This window comes from Cupressus sempervirens, chromosome 11 (assembly GCF_028749045.1).
Source record: "Cupressus sempervirens isolate cs-2001-9-10 chromosome 11, ASM2874904v1, whole genome shotgun sequence".
Taxonomy (NCBI): Eukaryota; Viridiplantae; Streptophyta; class Pinopsida; order Cupressales; family Cupressaceae; genus Cupressus; species Cupressus sempervirens.
In genome coordinates this window covers 632,345,062-632,371,783 of record NC_143128.1, presented here as the reverse complement: position 1 = coordinate 632,371,783, position 26,722 = coordinate 632,345,062, and the positions used below count along the sequence as shown (strand labels likewise).

The 26,722-nt window shown below is 34.0% G+C and overlaps 1 protein-coding gene and 1 pseudogene across 1 annotated transcript; both read left to right on the top strand.

Moving 5' to 3' along the window:
* Nucleotides 1–1,810: 1,810 nt before the first annotated feature.
* LOC149531338 (F-box protein At2g27310-like) lies at nt 1,811–3,202 on the top strand. The gene has a single exon (XM_089809734.1). The coding sequence runs from the start codon at nt 1,912–1,914 to the stop codon at nt 2,953–2,955; it is 1,044 nt and encodes a 347-aa protein (XP_089665860.1). The 5' UTR covers nt 1,811–1,911; the 3' UTR covers nt 2,956–3,202.
* Nucleotides 3,203–21,416: 18,214 nt separating this feature from the next.
* Nucleotides 21,417–26,334, top strand: LOC149531337 (F-box protein At2g27310-like; annotated as a pseudogene).
* The last annotated feature ends 388 nt before the right edge of the window (nt 26,335–26,722 follow it).

Here is a 26,722-nt window from a genome sequence, read left to right as displayed (position 1 = left end):
CTAAACCAAACAGTAGAGTTTAAAAGAAATAATTTTCGGCTACAATGTCTGATAACATGTTTATTGACGAATCCATAAATTCATTCATTCCGGTAATTGATCATAACAGGATTGAACAAATAAATATTACTACAAATCTTCACCCAAACCCCCAAGTAATCACAATACTATCCGCAAATGCTAGAACTTAAAAAATTTTAGAAAAGAGCTCGGGCTTGCACTATTTTTCCACTACCCTTCTCTGACCTCTATAGCCGTCAATACCTCCCCATGCCCTTCTCTCATTGATTTTATAAACGAAACCTTTTTGCCACCATAAAAATAATTGACCTAATCTTTAATTTCCCCCTTTTAGTTGTGTAAAGAGCTATAAGAAAATAACGCATGATGAGAATCATTGAATTATTTTTCTTTCTTTTTGGGTTAGGAAACATTATATCCAATGAGTATATGGAGTCTAAGAGTTTCATTTTAAAGCTAATTCGAAACATTTTTAAATAAATAGTTAACAAGCCAACAAGGTTCAAGTATACATATATACACAAATGCGACATTAACTTAGCATAAAAAGGAGATATACTTTTACTTTTAAATTTTCTATTTAAACCATAATCAATATTATTTATATTCGCACTTAGATCACTCGGAAAAGGTTAGGGATAAAACTCAAATTCAGATTAATTAACCATCTAATATTTAAGTGGTGTGTGGGTGTAGCCGCAAGATCATCCAATGCATACCCTTCCAAGAGGCTAACCCTCTCTACCTCAACCACACTCTTGTCTCATCGATCCTACAACACTCGGACACTCGCAACAAGCAACGAGTCAATAATAATCTAGATGATATGATTAATACAACATTAAACGTAATCATAAATAACATAACATAACATCCTAAAAAATGAAATGTAACATCTCATAACATCTTTGCATCAACTTAATCATCAGATCATCTTAATTAATGCATTAAATTACAAAAAAGTAAAAATATCTTAAATATTCCTTAATCATTGTTTAAATCAAAAGGGTTGTCCCCTTAATCATTGTTTAAACCAAAAGGGTTGACCAGACAAGATAGACTCAACCGCCACACAAGCAATCAACAAAGCATGTCTACAAGTGGGACGTGAAGCTATCGAACTAAAATCTAATATTTGAGTGAATGACAGGATTGGTTTCCACCTTCCGAGATTAAAATGTAGCTAGCTATTCACAGGTACTCTAATATTCAGGTTGAATGTCACCATTAGTTTCTTTCTTCACGCATTATTTCATATTTATTACCTACTTCATTTCTATTACTGGTGCCGACATGCTCTCTACATATCTCTCGTGGAGAATGTATGAGCCAGACAATGAGATCGAAACGTTGCGTGTCCTTGCCTTAAAAGTAAATTGTAAATATCATTTTTCTTCCAACCCAATATCTTTATTAATGGCCAATGTGGCAACTTTGTTATTTATTATTTGGTCAATCTGGGAATTGTTCTAATCATTGCTTCAATACACAAAGGCAAGGCAGCCCGAAGCGTGTTGCAATTAAATTTAACCACATTCAGCAAAGAGCTTCGCGTACGCCTCGGAATGGAACCTGTAACCTTAGGTCTGTAGGTATGACTTAGACTTAAATACGTCCTCCATACAACTGTTCTCATTCTATTCGGTATGAACGATCCGTGAAAGACAATTTGAAAGAGACTGATCTGCAAGGAATGACCCAAGCTCACCAACAGAATATAATGAAACAAATCAATTATCACATCTTTGGAAACTTCGCTTGGTTGTAGTTTCAAAACTTGCGAGCTTATTGTATAAAAAGAGATCCACAACCGCCTCTTGTGAAACCTCTCGACCTCTTGTTTTTATACACTAAGTACAGGATTCTATAGTTTGTGCATTTTTAAAAGACATGATGAGTTTGAGCGGTGATATTATCACAGATATCTTAGGCCGTGTGGATGGCATAACACTTGCAAGTGCTAGCTGTGTTTCCTCACAGTTTTGGTCCATTGCAAGAGAGGAGACGTTATGGGAAGAGAAATGTTCTTCTCTCTGGCCTTCCACTGAGGACTCAGATGTCAAGAAATTCATTTCTTCTTCACTCGGTGGCTTCAGAAATTTCTATGCAAGCTGTTTTCCGGTCATTGCATATGATGAGTCTTCCCACGAGAGGAATAAGATGAAGAAGGTTTGTGATTCTCTTCCCTCTGATTTCGTGTCACTTGTAGATATAACGTACAAGAATAAGACCATCTATTCTAAAGTTGTTTGGGGCATTCCCTGTGCTGAAGAGGAATTTGACACTTGGTTCTCTAACTGCCCCTTCAAAATGGAGATCATTAACTATTATGACGTTGAAGACGAAGATCAGACCTTTGGAGACGAGCTGCCAAAGATTGACACAGCTGAGAATGTGAAGAAGGATTGGAATTTCGTGAGGCAGTTGAGAGAAGATATTAGGTTAAGCTGGATTATGGTGAACAAGAGAACGGGACGAGCAGCTAATCTTTCGAGCTGGAGCCATCTGTCTGAAAAGAGTCATTGGGCTTCTCATACGGAGTTCGCCATATGCTTTGGCTCCATTCTTTCTGCTCACAACATACTGCCTTGTGATTCTGCACTGTGTGTCCTTGTTGTCAAGTGTAGACTCTCGGAGAGTTTGAATATCACGGAGCTCAGCATGCGGTTGGAAGACACGATGGGAAGTTGGGTTAACGGGAAAAACAGTCTGCTTATTCTTGAGAGAGCTCTGGGTTGCAGGAAGAGCAATGACCAGATCCATTTCTGTGCATCTTATCAAAAGCACTTGAACGAACGGGGCAAATTGAAACAAACGAATATAAGAAATATTGAAGGGCGTCCAGATGTCATTCTCATCTTAAGTGGTATTGTTGCTGCTGTTTCGTTTTGGTATCTCGTTCTCAGAGCGAGTGGTGTCATAATGGAACTCTGATGGAGACATCGTTGATAGATTAATTATGAAATTATGTGGATAATTGAACCTAATTTCCTATAACTTAATTAGAAAACAGTCCTGTAAATTTTATTTCGAAGTGAAGTGATAGAGAAGGAAAATAGCATACGGAGTTTATTATGTGAAGTAGTAGTTGCAAATAGTCTTTGGTATGCAAATTATGGTAATCTGGTTTGTTTATTTATACTCTGGATGTTAATAAAGAGTTGAAGGTATTCTAATATTAGTAGATATGTTAAAATTTAATTTTGAATTTGAATGCTACATTTACTTCTGAAGTCATTAATAATATATATTTTTGAATTCCTATTTGGTATATATAATGCTTAGAGTTGTTTATATCTTAGACTTTTCTATAAAGAAAATATTAGATATTAGTAGTATCAATTATATTCATGAGTCAATTATATCTTAGATTTTATTATTATAAAACAAACTGTTGTTTTTAAGAAATAATATTTAAAAAATAAATTGTCAATAATATCATTGATAAGTATTTCTTAATTTTCTATCTGCTATAGCATTTTTATTTAAAAGATCTTTATTTTAACATATTTAGTAGATGGAATCTCTATTGTCTAAAATTTATTTACTATAGGAAATATTTTCATTTTAATTGCTTATAATTCAAATAACTATTTGAATTTATGTAGCTTTTATTTTTATTTTTATTTACAATTATTCACAAAAATTAAATTATTAATATATATTTATTGTTTATAAGAGTTGATTTAAATAAATCAAACAATACTAAAATAAATAATAAAATAATTTAAGATAAATAGTATAAATAAAATAAACAAAAAAAGCATGAGTTGTTTTCCCCTTTGTACTATCCTAATCAAATAATTATTGTTAACATTAAAATAGGTCAAATAACAAGTTAAATTATTGATTGATAAGTTGATATCACATCTACAATAAAAATTATAAAATTAATTTATCATAATAATTTAACTCAATATATTTTTTAAATTATAAACCTAGTGATGAAATGTATGGAAATTTTTGCACAATTATTGAAACCAACTGACAACTTTCTCATGGGTGAAATTGGGGATACCGTCCACTCACCCTAGACTAGCCGCTCATAAGACCTCCACCTTCTACTCTCTAAATATCAAAGCCAATGCTAGAATGAGGGAGGAAATATCCAAATTCAACTAAGGGTGTCAATTGTGCTACTAATGTTCTTCCCCAGAAATGAAATAGACAGACTTCCAAAAGTCCTCCTAATCAAGTTTGAACACATTGCCACATTGCCAAGACTCTTTACTATGACCAACCCTTCAAAGGCTATAATTTTGTTAGGAGTTTGTAATGAGAAATTGGATTCCATTCTACACACCCGATGAACACCAGAGCCTACACCTTTCACAACACTATTTAATTTTGACCACACTTTGGAAAAATTGGGGTGAGGATCCCAATTAAAGACATCATTGAAGGCTCTAGAAAGAAATGAGTTTCAAATACATCACCATCATTTCTAAACTTGTTGGAGAAATTCACACATGTTAGCTCCTTGTAGTCTATATGGACCACCTACCACTAAAAACATTATAAAATTTATCATATGACCCTTGTCCACTATTTCTTCTCACTAAAGAAAATCTTATTATGTAGGTTCAATTTCCTAAAGCCTTCAATTTTTTTGAAAGTTTCATTTAACAACAACATTACTCCCACATTTGATAATTTATCAACTAAGGCATTAGCCTCCCTTGGTACTTAAGTAACCTAAAATGATTTCTCTTCGTCCAACAAAGTTCAAGATGAACTCTTCAAGCAACCAACTGCATATCCAACATGGCTTCTCTTATTGTTGCTAAGCACTTAGCCTAATTATTAGATCCATCAAATAATCTCTTATCTATGATTGCAGAAATGTTACTTTCTCTATTTCTTTCTACTATATCAACTCCCAAGGGACCAGGAATCAGGTGGGCACAACAAGTCAAATTCTGCTATTGCTATCAAGATTTAACTATGTAGTTTTTTTTTATAGTGAAATTCAAAAAAACTATGTGAGCATCATCTTTGTGAGAATTATCTAGATCTGATGAGTGCTAAGTGTTCCATTTATTGTTGTGAGAGATGGATTCATGTGAATCACTACTCATGAAATATGAGTCAATGAGTTTGACTCAAAAAAATTACATAGTTAGATCCTTATAGCTATATCACAATTTGACTCACTATGGAAAAATATCTCTTACTTATCAATTGATGAGCTTAAGGGGATTTCTAATGAATGGTTCATAAAGCACAACACTTGGTGAAAGTTTTGCAAATAAGGTTGCAAGCAGAGTGGGTTTAACCATAGAGGAAACTTTATAGTAAAGCATGCTCAAGTTGGAGTTGTACTAGGATATGTGCCCTGCCAAGAAGTCCTTGTGCTTCACCTTTGTGAGAATCACCTAGATCTAATGAGTGTGAAGTTTTTTACTTATTGTCATGAGAGATAGATTCATGTGAATATCTACTTATGAAACATGAGTTAATGAGTTTGAATAAAAAAACAACATAGCTAAATCCTAATAGCAATATCATAATTTGACTTGCCATGGAAAAATATATCCTACTTATTGAGCCCACAATAGTGGGTGCCACTTTTTGACCAATTGTGACACTAAAATCAACATTTCTGAAACAAGCCTCACATTTGAGTGACTATATCTCTAAAACTGTTAAGAATTTGAAGATGACATAAACTAGTGATTTCTAGTACTTTGTAACCATATTTAAAAAAAAAAAAATTGAATTATTTAAGTCAAATTTTTCTTTCCCCCCCCGAAAATTGGTAAATATGAAAAATTAATATTTTTAAATAGCAACAGTCATCTTGACAAGCAAAACTGTTTTTTGACAAATGATAATGAGGTAATTATTTTGGTGTTGGATTTGTAACATCAATGTCTAGAGGATTAATTTTTTTTTATTCAATTTGGCTAAATATTGAATATTTTATGAAGTTTTGAAGTGACATCAATCATAATTTAGAGATACATTTATTTTGACAAGCATACCTTGAACTCAATATATCATAAATAAAATTTTCTTTTTTCAATAAAAATCTAACTCAATAATCTATTCCTTAGATATTTTTCAAAAAAAAATGACCTAATTTACAAATTTTCCCAAAGTGTCAAATTCAATCAATGTTCAATCATTAATCAACCTATAACAAGTTAAACTCATATTTGAAAGTCTTAATGAATATAATACCTATTAAAATTATAGTCATTGGAAAGCTTTCTCCGAGTGGGACAATTTGACATTTTTAGATTTACAGTAGGAAGTCATTTGATCACATTTTTTAGTGTCACATGGCCTTTTTTTTCATTGTTTTAAAAAATAGGATAAAGGTTTTTTTTTTTTTTTAATGTTCATAAGAACATAGTGTTTATATGTTAATGATATGTTTGTAGCTAGGTATAACATGGATCATATTAAGGGGATAGAATAGTAGTTAGCACATTCATTTTCTATGAAGGATTTGGGGGCAACAAAATAAATCCTTGGTATGAAGATTTGAAGAGATAGGAAAAATAGGAAATTGACTTTATCTCAAACTGGTTACATTGTGAAGGCATTGCAACATTTCTCTATGGAGAATGCTAAAGATGTTAGTACACCTTTACCTGGTAATTTAAAATTGACAAAGGAGATGTGTTTGAATACACAAGAAGAGGAGGAAAAAATGTCTAAGGTACCCTATGCTTTAGTTTTAGGGAGCTTATTGTATGTCATGGTATGTACTAGGCCAAATATTGCACATACACTAGGAGTTCTTAGCAAGTATACGAGTCATCCAAAGATTGAACATTGGAATGTAATCAAATAGATTCTCAGATATTTGAGAGGAACATTCATAAAGTGTTTACATTTTGGGGTCTCTACTACTGATTTACAAGGCTATGTTGATTGAGATTTGGTAGGTGATATTGATATCTGATGAAGTACTACAAGTTATGTATTTACTGTTGGTTGGCCAACGGTGAGTTGGGTTTCTAGATTACAGAAGGTGAATGATTTATCCACTAAAGAGTAAGACTGTGTTGCTACTACAGAGGTAGCCAAGAAGATGATATGGCTTTAATTCTTCATGGAAGAATTGGGGCACACACATTAGGATAATTATTTGTTCATAGATAGCTAGAGTGTCATTCATCTTGTAAAGAATTCTTCTCAACATTCAAAGATAAAAACACATACAATTGCTTTATCATTTCATTCGATCAGTTTTGGATGATAGATAGTTAAAGATGGATAAGATAAATATAAATGATAATACAATAGATATTTTTAGCAAGGCAGTAACTATGGAGAAGCTAAACTCATCTTCAACTTAAGTTGGTCTTCTAGACTAAATAGAATAAAAGAAAAATAGAGTATAGGGTGATTTGATATTCCTATGGGAGCTATAGGTTTAGTAGTACTATGATCACTTTCCAAGTGGTAGGTTGTTGTGGAGTCTGATCAGTCTCCAAGTGAGAGGTTATTGTTGTGGATTCTGATTAGTCTCCAAGTGGGAGATCATTGTGATGCGGACCCTAATTGGACTTGGAGATTTATTCAGCACAATTTCCCCCAGATTATTTCTATGGGGATTTGTGGGCAGCCCCCCAAGATGAGGTCAAGGGGTAGCACCCCTTGTAGGGTCTTGGGGTAGTGCTCCATGTGCGCTTCCTTTTACAATATAGGGCGGGGTTGAGGGTCAACTCCCCCACAGGGGTTATTGGGGACAGTGCCCCCAAAGCTAAAAATGGTCCTATATTGTAAAAGACAGTCACTACTATTTTGTACTAGATGACCTATTCGAGACCTAATTTTGTAAGTGACAAAAGCTTGTATAAAATGGCTTTGGGTTTGGGTTTTCATAATGTATGATGAGATTGTAGCTTCTTGTGGTGATATTGAGCTATAAGGGATTGCAGATTGTAATCATTGAATAATAATAAGATTGGACTTATTGTTGGTGGACATAGCCCAAGGATTGGGTGAACCACATTAAGTCCTAATATCTTTTTTTCTCTTTTATGTGATTTATTATTTTATAATATTGGTTATATTTGCATGTAACTATTATTTCTATCTGTGGTTAATCCTATTAGTTGACAAAGAGAGCAAGAAGCTCTAGTGTTGGTCAAGTATGCAACTTCTATTTATCACGATGTCTCCATGTCACGTAATCATGTGATTGAGAAGGAGTTCTATGAGCCAACAAAGAAATAACAACAATTTACAAGAACAAAAATGGGCTTCTTATTATCACCACAAATATAGAATTATAGAATTTTAAAATACAATATGCAAACCCACATGGGAACCTTCCTTAAAATAATTTGTAACATATATCTGCAAACTATATCCTAGAGTTGTGGACTATATAATATGTGGATCTTTCTTGTATAGATAACTTTATGTTGCCTAGGAAGTTTCTAGACATCAAACCTTAACCCTTGATGTCAACCAACCTATATATATATAGACTCAAGATGATACACCTTTGAAATTTATTTTAGAAATTTTGGTTGGCCAAAATTTGGAAGAAAATTTGAACTATTTCTTTGATTGGCTATTATAACCCCATTCTATAATCCTCATCTTGTGATCTACAAGGCCTAACTTATGTAAGAGCTAGTCAAAACCCACTTTGGATCCCATTTGAGACCTCTAGGCCTTCAAAATTGAGACTAGAGTTTTGTACCAAAAGTGCACACAAAAAATATTCAATAACTTTACAAATACTCATGATATGGCACTAAGACTCAATTGGCGAGTTGATATATCCAAGATGAACATCCATCTTTGAAATTAGAGCATTTCAAGCTTGTATGACTCACTTAATAAATAGAAAGCTTCTATAAACAACAACTGTACACTGGGACAACCCTTATTCAAGAAACAAAAAGGAAATATTTTTGGGTGATGCGAGATTACTCTTACACCCTAGATGTTCCTACATGACATTGCTATGAAGAGACAAGGAAATATAAATGCATTCCCTTTTTAAAGACATTTGATATGGATGAAGTTAATGTCAAATTATTGTCCAAGATGATCTAAGGGATACAAAGGTATACCCACACTTTGGGGTGCTCTAAATAGCCAAATATATTATTACTCACAAATTTCAGATGGAGAAGTGGATATTTAATTGTATTAAGTTTATCAATCTCAACTATAGATCCCTTGATGCTAAACAAGATGAGATATATAGGGGAATCTTTAGAACTTTGATAATAACAGAGTTGATGGGAAAAAAGAAAACTATACTAAAATTTGGAAGAACTATAGGCCTAGTACCAATCTGTTGAAACCCTTAGAATTAGGGCTAGTACCTTTCAAGGTCTAATTAGGCCTCGTAATTGATTTTTTGAGAAATATCTATGAAAATGATCAAATAAGGCTCCAAACCAATCACTATTCCTTGTACCCTTTTTAGAGAACTCAAAAGGTTCTAGGGTTTCAAACTATCCATAAACCTCCTTTCTACAAATAGACCTAAATTTAAGGGTTTCAAATGCGTTTGTGTTGTATTGAACTCAAGGGTCCTAAACAACCTGTGAATGGACTCAGAATGCCTTCTCCTCTTAAAAATAGGTCCTCTACACATCTCTCTAGACTTCGATGATCTTGGATTGATCATGTCAATTCTATAAGCCTTCCATTCTTTCTATGCAACTTCCATGACTCCTAGCCAAGTACACCTTGTGTCTCCTAGGGCTTGGTTTTAAAAATAGAAAGCCTTTAAAAATTATGACCCCAAACTCCATATGTTGTAAAATATATATAGTACCCTGGTGGGTAAAAGTACAAAGTTGTGTCACCTTTCAGGTTGACTTATCAAAATGATTGAATTTGAGTATTTCTATCTAAACCTCAATTTTGTTCAAACATATGATCTTAATAAATTTATTCTAGCTAAGTTATATAAGGTCTCACACTTTTCCAAGTGGAAATGTCTATTAAATGAATGTTTTACACTAGTTAGTATCCAATTACTAAAGAAATACAATTATTTCAAAAAATTGACATTTCAATAACTCTTACTATTTTTTATGATTTTTTTTAATAACTTATAAAAACCATTTTATAGAGCTCAAATTCAAGAATATTCACATATAGGGTTCATAGTGTTTTAATTAGATATAGTATTTTGTAATCAAAAAATTCTACAAGTACATATTTTAACACTCAAGAAGATGTCAATTTTGAGAAAGAAAAAAATATTAAATCAAATCAATAAAAATTAAAAATTATATGTCATTCTAGAGGAGAGAGTCCTCTTTTAGGATCTATAAGTTTTCTTTTGGTTGGAATAGAAGTATTTTCAAAAATGAGGTGGGAGATGAAAACTATTGATTTGAATAAGTTGAAGTTCGAATAATTATAAAAGAGAAAATATAGGTTTTAAGAAAACTTTTATTTTTTATTGTTGTAGCTACATATGTTATCTATAACATAATATAAGATCAAAGGTAAATAAGTTTATTTTCATGTAGTTTTGTGGTGGGAACTAAATTCTTGATTTTGAGTGTTTTTCAACAACTAAAAAGTTATCATTAAAAAATAGGAAAATATATCATTTCTTATTCCAAATAATTATCAAAAATTATAATCCTAAACTTCATCCATTTCTACACATTTCATTAGTTTACTTCATTTTCAAATTCTAAATAATAATACCATTTTTATGTCATTGAAGGTGAACAATTATACTTTTGTTAGCCTTCTCCTTTGTAAAAGGGTGACATAGGTTTGTGCTTTTACCTTGGTAAATTCCAATAGGTCGTATAGTTTCCACAATTGAAATTCATTCTAGGGTCATTCGATGTCTTTTAGCCCACAGACCAAATATTTTTATTACACCTATTAAAACAAAAGATCTAAACCACGAAATGGATACAAAGTAATTATATTTAATGCTCTATCTAACCATGAAAATAAATATATCAAGTTTATTCATTATCATGTGGATTTTCAAGTTCCAAGGTAGGATTTTTCGGTCATCATTGTGATTGAGCCATCTTATATAGACCAAGCCATTTATTAAAGGCTTGTGTATATTTCAAGTGAAGTATCGAATAGTAGTTATTGCTGAGAAAGCCAAAGGTCACCAAGTACTCCAATTATTGTCAAGTGATGTAGAGGCTAAGAAAAGTCTAGTCTATGTCAAGCATAGTTAAGGATGATGGATAGTAGGGAGCAATTTATGTTGAGCACCAATATGATGTAAGTGTCAAGTAATACAATTTTGCATATTTATTTGAAATGACATATAATCCAATGAAAATATTTTTTATCAATATGGAATCATGTTTTATAGATCAAGGAGGTAGTCAAGGAGCTTATTATGTGTCCAAAAAAGGATCATTAATCCCTATGTGAGGCAATCCACCAATCAAAAAATTGCAAGGATTACGAGGAATAAGATTGAATCTAGAGATCATTGATTGGATCTATAACCTTCACCAAATAGCTATATATAGAGGGTTTTATACCTAAGTCATAGAGATATACTTGAGTGCACAAGTGTGTGATCAATTAGAGTGTGAATGCAAAGTTTCTGAGAAGAACCAGACATAAGTGACCGAGCAGTGTAGTGAATGATTTTGAGAAAAATTATAGAAGATCAATCATAGAGAGATAATAATACATTGCATAGAGGAGATTAGATACCACCATTGTAATGAAAACTAAATGATCAGGCACTAAACATTCTAATAGGTGTTTTTGGGATCGAATCTCTTAACAAAGTAGCTTTAACAGGCTTTTGGAAATATCCTAATAGAGTACTCACTTAACTATGATGTAAAATCCTTTAATTAAGGTAGAACTTAAGAGTTATTTTAGAATTTAATAGGGCAAACCTCTCATAGAGTAGATCATCAAAAGTGACCAAATATTGCAGCCTTAATAGGAAAACTTTATCGCTATAGTAGTGAAGATTTTGTGGGTGTCATCCCCACCATATTTTTTCCTTCACCTTGGAGGCATTCTACATTACCAAATATGTGTGTTAATGTGTTATGTGTTTATGAGTTTTCATTCATGCATTTAGAAGTTAGATATGATGTCAAAATTACATTGATACGAGGTTAATGTTCAAATGGTGGTATATGTGTAGACATCAAATATGTTTCATGTTTGAAGTGTTAATTTTTTTTATAATTCTTGATTCATGCCCCCTCTCAACATCTCACTTTTTGTATTAGATTTCCAATGCTAAGTAGATTCATAAATTTTGCCTCAACTATCAAAAGTAACCCACAACTACTTCTTACCTTCATTGTTAAAACTTGTCAATTGTTGTCATTACACCATTACAAAATTATCATTGTTAGTTTTTGCAATTTTGGCATTTTGATCACTTTATACTTTATATTTCATCCAAATGAGTGCACTTTGAATAGATTAGCATATCTAAGACTATCTTACACACTTCTACACAATTTCACACATTTTAGGTCCACTTCACCTATTGACCCAATTTGACTCCTAGTTGACAACTTCTTACATACCTTTACAACTTTGACATACAATTTACTTCTCAAACACTCCAAAAACATCTAGGACTCATTTCTAGTGCTTATTGTCTAGTGACTTGGGCTAAGGTCACTAAAATTCAAAATAGTTTGGGTTTAGCCTAAAACCCCAGGTGCTCCTGCAACAAGATTATTAGTCTAAATTCATCCATAGAGAAAGGGTATTCCTTTTTGGGAATGAGATATGTGTGTGTGTGTGTGTGTGTGTGTGTGTGTGTGTGTGTGTGTGTGTGTGTGTGTGTGTGTGTGTGTGTGTGTGTGTGTGTGTGTGTGTGTGTGTGTGTGTGTGTGTGTGTGTGTGTGTATGTGTGTGTGTGTGCATGCGTGCGTGCGTGTGTAAAATTTACCTTAATCATCTAAGCTGATACCAATTATAAAGAAACAACATACCACTTTGAAGATATCACCTCCAATAGTGTCCCCGTATTATTGAAAGGGGGAGTGGGAAAACTATCTAGGACTAAGAATTTGAAAGCCTGGAAGGAGAAAGTCGCACCTTTCACTTTCTCAAAACTAACTTTACCCTTTAGAGAATTATTTTCCTCCTCCAAGACTCACATCAGCTGAGGATATCATTAAAATCATTAATATCCTAGTTAATTTTTCCTCTATGAAGAAAATAATTAATAATCTCAATATTAATATCATCTTCTTTACTAAAAATAAAGACATTAAGGAGAGTGGCGGATCTAATTCTATTACCACTTCTATGTTTCAAAGTCGATTAATGAAAGAACTTTATGTTTCTATCTCCCTCTTTTAGCCATTGGACTCTATCTTTTTCTTCCAAAAGACCTCTTCTTGTCTTGTGAGTTTTAACCATTGTTCCCTAAGGATTTGCTCCATTTTCCCTAGGTCTTTGTCTATATAATTAGTTTCTATCTTTACTTCTACCTCCATTTTGTGCACCAAGTTTTATTGTTCTTTTAAAGATATTTCTATATGAGTTTTGTTCCATCTCTTGACTTTTTCTTTTACCACTCTCATTTTTAGCATAGGTTAATCATAGGAGAAGCCATAGATGGGGTAAGACACTAGGAACTTATGAGATCATGAAGGAGGGGGTAAGAGATCCACATGTTGTCAAATCTAAAAGGGATAATCAGCCCTCTGCCAAATTTCCAATCCAATAGAATAACATTATGACCTGATCATATCCTCATTGTAGATTTTAAGTGGAAGTTGTCTAAGTCACACCAATTAGAATATAAGGTGATCTACCTAACCTCACTTGAATAATTTTATTTATATATCTTCAATTAGTCTAGGTGAAGTGAGCCCCTTTAAGGTCCAGATCAATAAGACCTAACTTGAGAATGAACTCCTCTAGATCTGCCATACTTTTTGTATAACTCTCAAAAACTTCAAGTTTCTCCAATGGGTAGATAGGAGAGTTAAATTCCACCACTACAGTCCATTTAATATTATTTTTATTACCCATAAAAAAGACAAAGAGGAGTAGAAATATTTTATTTTACCTTTACTGTTAGGAGAATAAATATTCACCAAATTCCATGAATATCCTATAGAAATATCATAACAAGATAAAATAGAGTTATAGGATGAGTTTAAGAGACTACCTGATATATTTTTCTTATTCCAAATAAATTCAAGACCACCCAATGCCCTAGTGGATTTTTTCACTTCACACTCCATATTAGGCCATATTTTACCAACTACTTTATTAAAAGCTTTCTTTTTGTTTTGTTTTCTTAGTTAAGAAGCATATCCACTTTGAATCCTTGTAAGGAACGCTTAAGCATGTGTTGTGTTCCCACACTATTAAGATCTCCCATATTCTAAGACAAAACTTTTATGAATAACAATTAGATATTAAAAGAAGAATTTTCTCATAATGAACATATCTAGAAGCTTAAGAAACTATGCCTCTGGCCTTAGTTTCCCCCTTGTGTGTCCTTTCCACTATAAGCTATCTGGAAAGACCAACATTGGTTCTAGAGATTTTAGGTCCAAATACTTTCCCTTCTTGTTCAACAACTCTTCTATCTCTTTCTACATCCATTTTGTTTCTCATTGCATTTTTTTTTCTACCACCACCCACTCAAACACTTCAAAAAGGTGTTCATTCTCATTTGATTACACTAAGGAGAAAGGTGAAGAGTAGAAAAGTACCCACATCTTCCAAAATAAATGATAAGATAGGGGGATATCAAAAATGAGATATAAAAACCTAAAATAGAAATATACTCACATAATGGGATACGAGACACAAGAACAAGATACTAAGACTTAAGTGGGGAAGTTTTAACCACTTCATTTAGAATTATTTTTTCGAAATGGTTGAATAATGAATTGGAAGAGCCCCTTTGGGGGGTTCTCTTAAGAAGAAGATGAAAAGGGTTTAGATGGGAGGGGTGAGGATACCTTTGTATGAAGAAAAGGGGATTAGAAAGGGTGGTTTATAAGAATAGAAAGTTGAGTAGGGTTAGTTGAATCTTTTTCCAGAAAAGGGAAAACAATGTTCAAATGACAAAACTATTTGTAACACACACACACACACAATCTCTTCCTTTTCTTATTCTAGTGGTTGGACAAAATAACCCACCTTGTAGTCTAGTGTAACAAAGGTGGGTAACACCTTATTCATAGTGATATAGAGAGAAATCCTCACAAAAAGAAGTCAAGATTTAGGTTGTCTGACTTTGTCCACTAATAGGAGGGTACAAAAAGATTCTTCTATTCCTCTAAAAACCTTATTACTCTAGAACTCCAAATGGAGACTTGGAAGTCTAACCCATGTGGGAGCCACCACTCTTAGGTCTAGTCTAGGTTTCTATTAATAGACCATTAAAATATTCCCTGAGTGAGTCCTAGGGACTACAAATAGTTAGGAAAGATGAGAATAAGGTCTTATTTATTAGAGAAGGACAACATGAACATGTCATTGACAAGGACATTGATTTTAACACTTCCTTTGAGAGACAAACTAGAGGTTTCCCTTTTCGTGAGCTAGTAAATAAAGGGTCTAAAAAGGAGAAATTTATGTAATAGAGTAATTTCTATATCATTAATAGTTTCCTCAAGGATATCATGAGGGATACAAATGGTAGTGCCCTTCATAGAGAAAGAACCACTAGCCTTGGGAAAAAATTTTAAAGGGTTCAAAACCTCTCCAATAACTTAGAACACAAAAAAAAAACTTTTTTAGAGGGAAAGCCTGAGCATTATTTCTATCAAATGTAACATTGGTGGTTTCTGGGGAAGGGGAGGGAAGAATCCCCTTTAAAAAGGGCTAAGTATTTGGTAACTAATCTAAAAACATTGTTAATAGGATTAGGTTATATCTTAATAACTACATTCAAACCTCTGTTAGGACAAGAGGAAAAGGTGGAGAGGGAAGGACCCCCACTGACTCCCTCACACAAAGGCATTATTGGAAAGAGCTAAGAATAAAGCCAAGTTTAGAAGTTGCAAAGAAATATCCTAGAATTAAAATTATACACATTTTTCTTAATCTGTTATGGAATATTTTTTATTTTTAATTAACTATTAGATAATTTTTGAAACCTCTAGTGTACAAGAACCATAATTTGATTAAAATTTCACATATTTTAAAAGTTTCATTTTTTTAAAAACTTTGATAGAATTGTATGTAGATTAATTGACATACAAATAAATTTAACAAAAACTTAGAATTAAAAAAATTATTATAATTTTAGTGAGCCTCACTATTTTACATTAAGGTACCACTTTTACTTAATAATAAATAAAATCACAACACTATGAAATTTACATTTGTAAAATCAGGACAATGAGAACCCCAAAGCATTTTAATTTCATTAAAAACTTGATCAAGAAGACCCTCTTAAAATTAAGGCAAGGGCTAAATTCATTGATTCAATACCTTAGTCAAATCTTGAGAGGTCAAGGCGTAGGCTTGGTCCCAAAAATCCTATGCTAAACAAAAACTTGAGGGAAGGGAAGAAATTCCTACCCCATGGTGTAAAAAATAGGTACCCATTTAAAAAAATTCAAAAAATAGGCGCATTTTTCTTTTAAAAAGAAACATTTCAAAAAATATTTTAAATACAAATTGAAAACATGCACCTATTTTTTGAATTTTAGATTATGTTCTTGAGCCTAATATGGGAGCCCATTTTAAAAATGGGCATCTCTTTCTAGAGGAGTAACATCTCAGTCTATACACTTTAGAAGATTTAAGACCCAACTCCTTGCTTCCACTCTCAATCTAGCTATCTATGGAGGTGGGAACACCAAAGAGATGGTTTGAGAGAGGCAAAGCTCAGTACAAATAGTTTTCCTTATTTATGTGTTTGCAAGTGACAACTAGGTACCAAAGTGATAGATTTTGCAACATCTAAAGTTGTTTGTTGCCTCTATATTTTTATGGTACACAAGACTACAATGTGGTACACAAATATCCCTATGGCACACTATTGTCCAAGGTTGAAATCTTTAGGTTTATCCAGTAAGTAATTTGCATTATGTATTTTCCATTCCTATAACTATAAGAATCATAAGAGTTCTAAAATATCAATTGTTAGCTTCAAATTTTTTTTTTTTTATAATAGTAGGATATTGTTCTTATTTATTCAATAAAACTAGGTTATTATTATTAAATTGTTATATTTATATTTAGATTTAGATTTATTTAAGGATATTTGATTCATTTAATAGGTACTCGTAATTTGTATTTAGTTACTAAGTACAAATAATTCCCTCTATCTCTTCATGATAGTAGAAATGACGCAACATATGGATGATTTCTTACATAAGGTAGAAAATCCCTTTCCCTACACATACTATTTTCTTTTCATTGAATATTATTTATATTACAAAATCTTAGTAATTTTTCTTCAAATTAGATTTTATTAGCCTTCAAAAGTATATTTAGAGGTGAATATTTATCACAAAACCTTATAGAGGAGAAATCTCATAAATGATTTTAGGAAGTGGTGAATTCCACCACTTTCCTAGAGTATTTCTATAAATTAATGGTGAATATATTAATTTAAGTTTTTTACAACAATGATAAGTTATAAAAGTAAAAATAATGTGAAAAATAATTTGTATATTGTTATGAAGGATGTCAAAGGTTCAAAAATTCAAGTGGGTTATCTTTTTGGATCTTTCATTCTAAGGGTGTACAATGTTGTTCAAAATCAGGAGTTAATTTTGATAACATTGATTACAAAAATAATAGACCCAACACCACTTATTTTATTATCATAAGATTATAACTACTAGAAATTAATGTAACTATAGGTACAAAATGGATAGGAGAAGGGGATTAGAAAAAGAGATGACCTTAAATCCAAAGTTAGCTTTGAAATACTAGGAAGAGCAGAATAAGAGTGAGTTGTGTAGAATCTTCTAAAATGGCATCATTCTTAGAAATGGCCTAGGGAAACATAGTAAGATGGGCATTGTAAATTTAAATCTTCCACAAAGTTCAAGACAAAAGACTACTAGATAAAAAAACCTATAACAAAAAGGTATGTCCTTATATTCCACCAACCTACACTAAGATGTATAATTAACTTGTAAAATGACTTCTTCAGGAAACACTTTTGAAATATTCAACGCAAAAAGAATATAAGAAAATGATTTGTGACCAATAAATTTGGTAAGAGAATTCACCTCCAAAAACATACCTTTAGTATTATCACTAGCCTCATAGTCTTCATCATACCAAAAATGAAGGAAAGATAGGGAATCCTTACCCAAATAGGAAAAATATCAATTGTGTCTTTCAAAGAATTCAAGGAAGAAACTTTGTGATGCAAAAAGAGGGGATGTGAATCCTACTAAGAGGCTCAATGGTATAAAGCATGACCTACCTATATTATCCTTTGCATCAATGTATGCCATAAAAAAAGCCAACTAGTGAAAGAGTAAATCTCTATTTTACCCTCAGCTAGAGGAGACTTAACCTCTTAAACCTGATGGTGTAAATTAGGGAGAGAGGGAGGTAAATAGAAAAGCCTATAGATTAAGGAGTATTTGGAAAAATTATCCTCACAATTTATCACTTATTCTCTCATAGTAATTATAGGAGTAACACCAAGATAAATAACTAACAACTTACTATCACCCTCCATTTCCCTTGATTCATCAATATTGGTACTAATAAGAACACCCAAAAATTTTCTAAGAAGATCTTTATATGAAGCACGAATATTGGAGATAAAAGACTCATACGAAGAAACAACACCCATATTTGAAAGAGAGGAAAATAGACCCAAACCTATAGCATCTAGTTTAGAAACCCCAACACTTTTATCCCTTACTGCAATCATCGTGCTACCAACAATTTCATGTTGAGAGAGATGTCCTCTAGGAGATGAACATGCCATATCACCAAACTAATTTGAGGAAAACTTGTAGTATAAACATTTCCAAAAGGAGAAAAAAGGGACAATTTGGACAATGTAGTGGGATGGAATAAGAAGTAAACATCTTTGAAGGTTCCCTATGCATATTACATTTGATGGAGAGAAGTAATTTGATATACTCAAAGGAAAGGTGTTCTCTCACCATGAAAGGAGATTCTAGAGAATTAATATTCACTCATATTATGAAAAAGTTTTTCAACTCTATAATTAGGGAAGCCAGTGATGGATTCAATCTAGAGAATTTCTCAAGTGGACGAGCATGATTAGTGAAGGTGTTACATCCAAGTCTCTAGAAGGATTGTGTTTAACTCTTGCAATGCAAACAAAGTAATTTAATTATTCAAAATTGGAGTTCTTTTAAATTTATCAATAGAAATTTTTTCTCTTTAAATGACCAACTAGAGTTTTTCTTTTTTTACAATCATCGTGCTACCAACAACATCATGTTGAGAGAGAGGTCCTATAGGAGATGAATAAGCCATATCGACAAACTAATTTGAGGAAAACTTGTAGTATAAACATTTCCAAAAGGAGCAAAAAGGGACAATTTGAACAATGTAGTGGGATGGAATAAGAAGTAGACAACTCTAAAGGTTCCCTATGCATATTATAGATGATGGAGAGAAGTAATTTTATAGACTCAAAGAAAATGTGTTCTCTCATCATGAAAGGAGATTCTAGAGAATTAATATTCACTCATTATGAAAAGATTTTTCAACTCTATAATTAGGGAAGCCAATGATGGATTCAATCTAGAGAATTTCTCAAGTGGACGAGGATGATTAGTGAAGGTGCTACATCCAAGTCTCTAGAAGGATTGTGTTTAACTCTTGCAATGCAAATAAACTAATTTGATTATTCAAAATTGGAGTTCTTTTAAATTTATCAATAGAATTTTTTTCTCTTTAAATGACCAACTACAGTTTTTTTTTTTTTTTTAATTAAAAAACCTTCAATAGAGAAGTTATTCAACATTAACACATGATAATTTATCAATATGTTCACAATTAGATTTGAACCCAAGACCTCTTTTCCAAATAAAGGTGCAACACCATCTCCCTATTACCCTCTCATGTCATTAAGTTAAAGATAGTTCATAAATGTTAAAAACACTTCACCCTCTATTTTCATAATTACATAATGACAAACATAGAGTTGATCCATTTTCGACATAAAGACATAATTACCTATTAAAGTATCTTTATTGATGACAATAATTATTTATAAATTTCTTTTTAAGAAAAAGTGTTTTTTAAAATGATGTGTATATCAATGACGAGAACTTGCAAAAAGTTTCAAAAATTATTTAAAATCTACAAGAATATAAATTTTATAAAAAGGAAAAGAGAGGCTCTTTTACAGTCCACAACACAATTCGTATGTTTTTCAGCCTACACATGACGACAACAATATGAAACTACTCTAGAACACCTAACCATGCTACAAGCAGAACGTACATATCCTACCCCAAGTGAGATTACATTTTAAGAGACAGGCTCTCCATTACTAACCAACTCACACTGTAACATTAATATTTAATTTTATGTACCGATTGTATGTGATATCTAAAATCCACTAAAGAAATCTCATGGCACCATAATCTGTCCAACTGAAATCTAATATTTAGAGTGAATGACAGGATTGGTGTCCACCTTCCGAGATTAAAATGTAGCTAGCTATTCACAGGTACTCTAATATTCAGGTTGAATGCCACCATTAGTTTCTTTCTTCACGCATTATTTCATATTTATTACCTAATCCAGTTCTATTTCTAGCGCCAACATGCTCTCTACAGATCTCTCGTGGAGAATGTATGAGCCAGACTGCAATGAGATAGAAATGTTGCGTGTCCTTGCCTTAAAAGTAAATTGTAAATATTAATTTTCTTCCAAACTATCTTTATTAATGGCCAATGTGGGAACTCTGTTATTTATATTTGGTCAATCTGGAATAATTGTGCTAACCATTGCTTCAATACACAAAGGCAAGGCAGCCCGAAGTGTGTTGCAATTAAAATTAACCACATTCAGCAAAGAACTTCGCTTACGCCTCGGAATGGAACCTGTAACCTTAGGTCTGTAGGTATGGCTTACACTAAAACAAGTCCTGCATACAACTGTTCTCATTCTGTTCGGTAAGAACGATCCGTGGAAGGCAAATTGAAAGACAAAGTCTATAAGGAATGACGCAAGCTCACCAAAAGAATATAAAATGAAGGAAAATTGAAAGGTAAAGGCATGATCCAAGCTCACCAAAATAAAAGAATATAATGAAAGAAATCTTTGGTTTTCTGTTCTGCATCACTTGTCACATCTTCAACGTTTGTGTGATAGGGAGGCGATTGACGTAGCGTTTGTTTGGTCTTTGAAAACTTCGCTTGATTTAGTTTCAAAACTTGCCAGCTTTTTGCATAAAGAGAGATCAACAACCCCCTCTTGTGAAGAGCCTCGACCTCCTCATGTTTTATAGACAAGTATAGGATTCTATAGTTTGTGCAATTTTGAAAGACATGATGAGTTTGAACAATGATATTATCACAGATATCTTAGGCCGTATGGATGGAATAACACTTGCAAGTGCTGGCTGTGTTTCTTCACAGTTTTGGTCCGTAGCAAAAGAGGAGAAGATATGGGAAGATAAATGCTCTTCTCTCTGGCCTTCCACAGAGGACTCGGATGTCAAGAAATTCATCTCTTCTTCACTCGGTGGCTTCAGAAATTTCTATGCAAGCTGTTTTCCGGTCATTGCATATGATGAGTCTTCCCACGAGGTTTATGATTCTCTTCCCTCTGATTTCGTGTCACTTGTAGATATAACATACAAGAATAAGACCATCTATTCTAAAGTGGTTTGGGGCATTCCCTGTGCTGAAGAGGAATTTGACACTTGGTTCTCTAACTGTCCCTTCAAAATGGAGATCATTAACTACTATGACGTTGAAGACGAAGATCAGGCCTTTGGAGACGAGCTGCCAAAGATTGACACAGCTGAGAATGTGAAGAAGGATTGGAATTTCGTGAGGCAGTTGAGAGAAGATATCAGGTTAAGCTGGATTATGGTGAACAAGAGAACGGGACGAGCAGCTAATCTTTCGAGCTGGAGCCATCTGTCTGAAAAGAGTCATTGGGCTTCTCATACGGAGTTCGCCATATGCTTTGGCTCCATACTTTCTGCTCACAACATATTGCCTTGTGATTCTGCACTGTGTGTCCTTGTTGTCAAGTGTAGACTCTCGGAGAGTTTGAATATCACGGAGTGTTAATTATTGTTAGTTGGACAGCTGTTATTTCTGACCCGGAAATAGCAGCACTATTTATGGGTAGCTTGGACAGCTGTTCGTCCTTATCTATGAATAGCGGTTGTATTTATGGGTGGTTTGGACAGCTGTTTGTCCACTTGCCAAAAATTAGTAAATGGTTATTATTTACTAATTTTAGAGATTCCCTTTTGGACACTCTGCAACCAATTCTATTATTGGCTGTTGAGTTGTCTTAATCTCAGCCGTTGGTTTGATTTAATCTCGGTCGTTGGTTTACCAACGAGAGTAGTATAAAAAGGGGTCTAGGGGGCATTTGGAGAAAAAGCGCAAAGAGGAGAAGCTTTAGTGAAGCTGTTTGCAGTGTTAGCAAACAGTCTTGCAGTGTTAGCAAGGGCACAGGTGAAGCTTTGGTGAAGCAGTCTTGCAGTGTTAGCAAGGGCACAGGAAGAAGAAGCGTTTTGGAGAAGGAGTTTGCAGTGTTAGCAAACAGTCTTGCAGTGTTAGCAAGGGCGCAGTGTTAGCGCAGGGATAGCAGTGAGAAATATCAGCGGGAGAAATTAGAAGGTTGTCGGAGTTCTGCCAGTGTGAGGCAAGGAATTTTGTATCTCTTGATTTGCTGAAGTTTAATATAATTTCTCATCTGTAGAACTGGTTTTCCCTTAGGGGTTTTTCCAGGGACAATTTGTCCGAAAATATTGTGTTGATTCTATTGCGCATTTCTTTCCGTATTTTAAGTGAAGTTGCAGTTGTGTTATTTTTCGATATTAGCTGAGAATTTATTTTCAGCAGTTTAATAATCATTTGTGATAGGAGATTAATAATCAGTGACTGCAATAGTTTGATTTTTGACATGGTATCAGAGCATTGTTAAGGGTAGAAGAGTTTTTCCCTAGGAAAGAAATTTTGATCTCTTTAGATTTATTATTGCTTTAAACCCTTGAGATGGCTTCAGCTAGTTTGAGAGATCAGGATAGATTGGATGGTGCCTCAAATTTTGGTGTCTGGAAGGCCAGAATTTCTTTATTTTTGGAAGAGAATGGTATCAAGGATTATGCTACCAGTGGTGTACCTGTACCAACGGATGCAACACAGCTTGCAGCATATAGGAAGGACGATGCCAAAGCGAGGAGGATTATCCTTGATGGTGTCAAGGATCATATTGTTCCACATATCTCAGAGCTAGATACAGCAAAGAAGATGTGGGACGCCATTCTAAATCTGTACCAGAATGCTACCACTAACAGGAAGTTGATTCTCAGAGAGAAGCTAAAAAATACCCGGATGAATCAGGGAGAAGACGTCACAAGTTACCTCACCAGGCTCAGACTTGTCAAGGATGAGTTAGCAGCTGTTGGAGATAGCCCTAGTGATGATGAGCTAGTGAGAATAGCCCTAAATGGGTTTACTAAACAATGGAGTGTCTTTGTTCAAGTTGTCAGTGGACGAGATACTTTACCGAGTTGGGATCGACTATGGACTGATTTCACTCAGGAGGAGTTTAGACTAAGTCTTGTCAATGGGGCCAACAAGAGTCAGAAAAATGAGGTGAAACAAGAGAACGTTGCCCTAGCGGGTAAAGGGAAAGCAAAGAAGGGATCTAGCAAAGGATCAAATTCACAAAGTGAAAAGAAGAAGAAGGACCTTTCTAAGGTTAAGTGCTTTGGATGTCATGAGTTTGGCCACTATGTCAGTGATTGCCCAGAGAGAAAAAAGGGTAAGAAGCAGGTGGCAGCTTCAACAAGTGTAGAAGAACTCTCCAGCAGAATGGAAGATGAGTTTGCACTCATAGCTTGTATGGTTAGCTCAACCTCACAGTGTGTTTGGTATATAGATAGTGGGGCGTCATTTCATATGACAGGAGTTAGAGAGTACTTCTCCAGTTACAAGGAGGAGGACACCAACATCCAGATTTCTATGGGAAACTTGTCCAAACTCAACCCTGTTGGGAAAGGGACTGTTCAGTTTCAGAGGGAGAATGGAAAGATAATTCCTCTTCATGATGTGTTATATGTGTCGGGCTTAGGTATGAATTTGATTTCTATATCTGTTCTTCAGGATAGGGGGTATAATGTACTCTTTAGAGGGACACATGTGTTGATTAAGCACAAGGATTGGAAATCACCCATAACTATTGGAGTTAGGAGTGGTCGCCTTTATAGATTGCAGTTTGATACTCCTAAGGCACTTATGAGCAACAATAATCCTAGAGATCTTGGAGAGCTATGGCATAGGAGGTTGGGCCATATTCATCATGGAGCACTTAGATTTCTTCGTGAGACCGTGACAGGTGTTCCGGAGGTGAGCACAGAGCATGACGATACATCTAAGGAGAAAGATGTAGATCCCACTTTATATAGACAGTTAATTGGTTCGCTTATGTATTTGGTCAACACTAGACCAGATATAGCATTTGCAGTAAACTCTCTTAGTCAGTTCATGGTTGAACCAAAGAGAATGCATTGGATAGCAGCTAAGCATGTGCTACGTTACTTGTGTGGTACAGTCGAGTATGGGATCAGATATGTTCGAGGTGAAGGTATCAGGTTGATAGGCTATACTGACGCAGATTGGGCAGGAAGTACAACAGACAAAAGGAGCACTTCAGGGTGTTGTTTCAGCTTGGGATCAGGAGTTGTACCTTGGTTCAGCAGGAAGCAGAAGTCTGTGGCTCTAAGTTCAGCAGAAGCAGAATACATAGCAGCTAGCATGGCGACATGTGAAGCTATATTGCTTCGGAAGTTGTTAGTAGCCTTGTTTGGTCAGAAGGTTGAGACTACTGTGATACATTGTGACAATCAGAGTTGCATCAAGTTGTCTGAAAATCCAGTGTTTCATGATAGGTCTAAACATATAGATATCAGATATCACTTCATCAGAGATTGTGTACAAAGGGGAGTTGTTCGACTACAATACATACCTACAGATGAGCAGGTAGCAGACATTCTGACGAAGGCTTTGGGAAAGGCCAAATTTATCTTCTTCAGAGATAAGATGGGTGTCATGCAGAACAGCTTTCTCGCTAAGAGGGAGTGTTAATTATTGTTAGTTGGACAGTTGTTATTTCTGACCCGGAAATAGCAGCACTATTTATGGGTAGCTTGGACAGCTGTTCATCCTTATCTATGAATAGCGGTTGTATTTATGGGTGGTTTGGACAGCTGTTTGTCCACTTGCCAAAAATTAGTAAATGGTTATTATTTACTAATTTTAGAGATTCCCTTTTGGACACTCTGCAACCAATTCTATTATTGGCTGTTGAGTTGTCTTAATCTCAGCCGTTGGTTTGATTTAATCTCGGTCGTTGGTTTACCAACGAGAGTAGTATAAAAAGGGGTCTAGGGGGCATTTGGAGAAAAAGCGCAAAGGGGAGAAGCTTTGGTGAAGCTGTTTGCAATGTTAGCAAACAGTCTTGCAGTGTTAGCAAGGGCACAGGTGAAGCTTTGGTGAAGCAGTCTTGCAGTGTTAGCAAGGGCACAGGAAGAAGAAGCATTTTGGAGAAGGAGTTTGCAGTGTTAGCAAATAGTCTTGCAGTGTTAGCAAGGGCGCAGTGTTAGCGCAAGGATAGCAGTGAGAAATATCAGCGGGAGAAATTAGGAGGTTGTCGGAGTTCTGCCAGTGTGAGGCAAGGAATTTTGTATCTCTTGATTTGCTGAAGTTTAATATAATTTCTCATCTGTAGAACTGGTTTTCCCTTAGGGGTTTTTCTAGGGACAATTTGTCCGAAAATATTGTGTTGATTCTGTTGCGCATTTCTTTCCGTATTTTAAGTGAAGTTGCAGTTGTGTTATTTTTCGATATTAGCCGGGAATTTATTTTCAGCAGTTTAATAATCATTTGTGATAGGAGATTAATAATCAGTGACTGCAATAGTTTGATTTTTCACACAGAGCTCAGCATGCGGTTGGAAGACACGATGGGAAGTTGGGTTAATGGAAGAAACAGTCTCCTCATTCTTGAGAGAGCTCTGGGTTGCAGAAAGAGCAATGACCAGATCCATTTCTGTGCATCTTATCAAAAGCACTTGAACGAAAGGGGCAAACTGAAACAAACGAACATAAAAAATATTGAAGGGCGTCCAGATGTCATTCGCATCTTAAGCGGTATTGTCGCTGCTGTTTCGTTTTGGTATATCTTTCTTAGAGCGAGTGTTGTCATAATGGGACTCTGATCAAGACATTGTTGATAGATTAATTATGAAAATGTGTGGATAATTGAACCTAATCTCCTATAACTTAATTAGAAAACAGTCCTGTAATTTCGAAGTTTAGTGATGGAAAAGGAAATTAGAATATGGAGTTTATGTGTAATAGTACGTAGGAATTGTCTCTCTGGATGTATATCAATATAATCTGATTTGTTCGGTTGTTATTTATCACATTCTTGTAATCTGGATGTTAATAAAAGATTGCTATCATTATATTTGATTTAATAATTTAATTTTGAAAAAATATAAATATTGGTAAAAATAGAAAAATTAAAGTTAAAAAATCAAAGACTGAAAGAGTCATTAAGTCTGTTTAACACTTTCTCAGTCTTCAAAAGGAACTTGAGGTCTT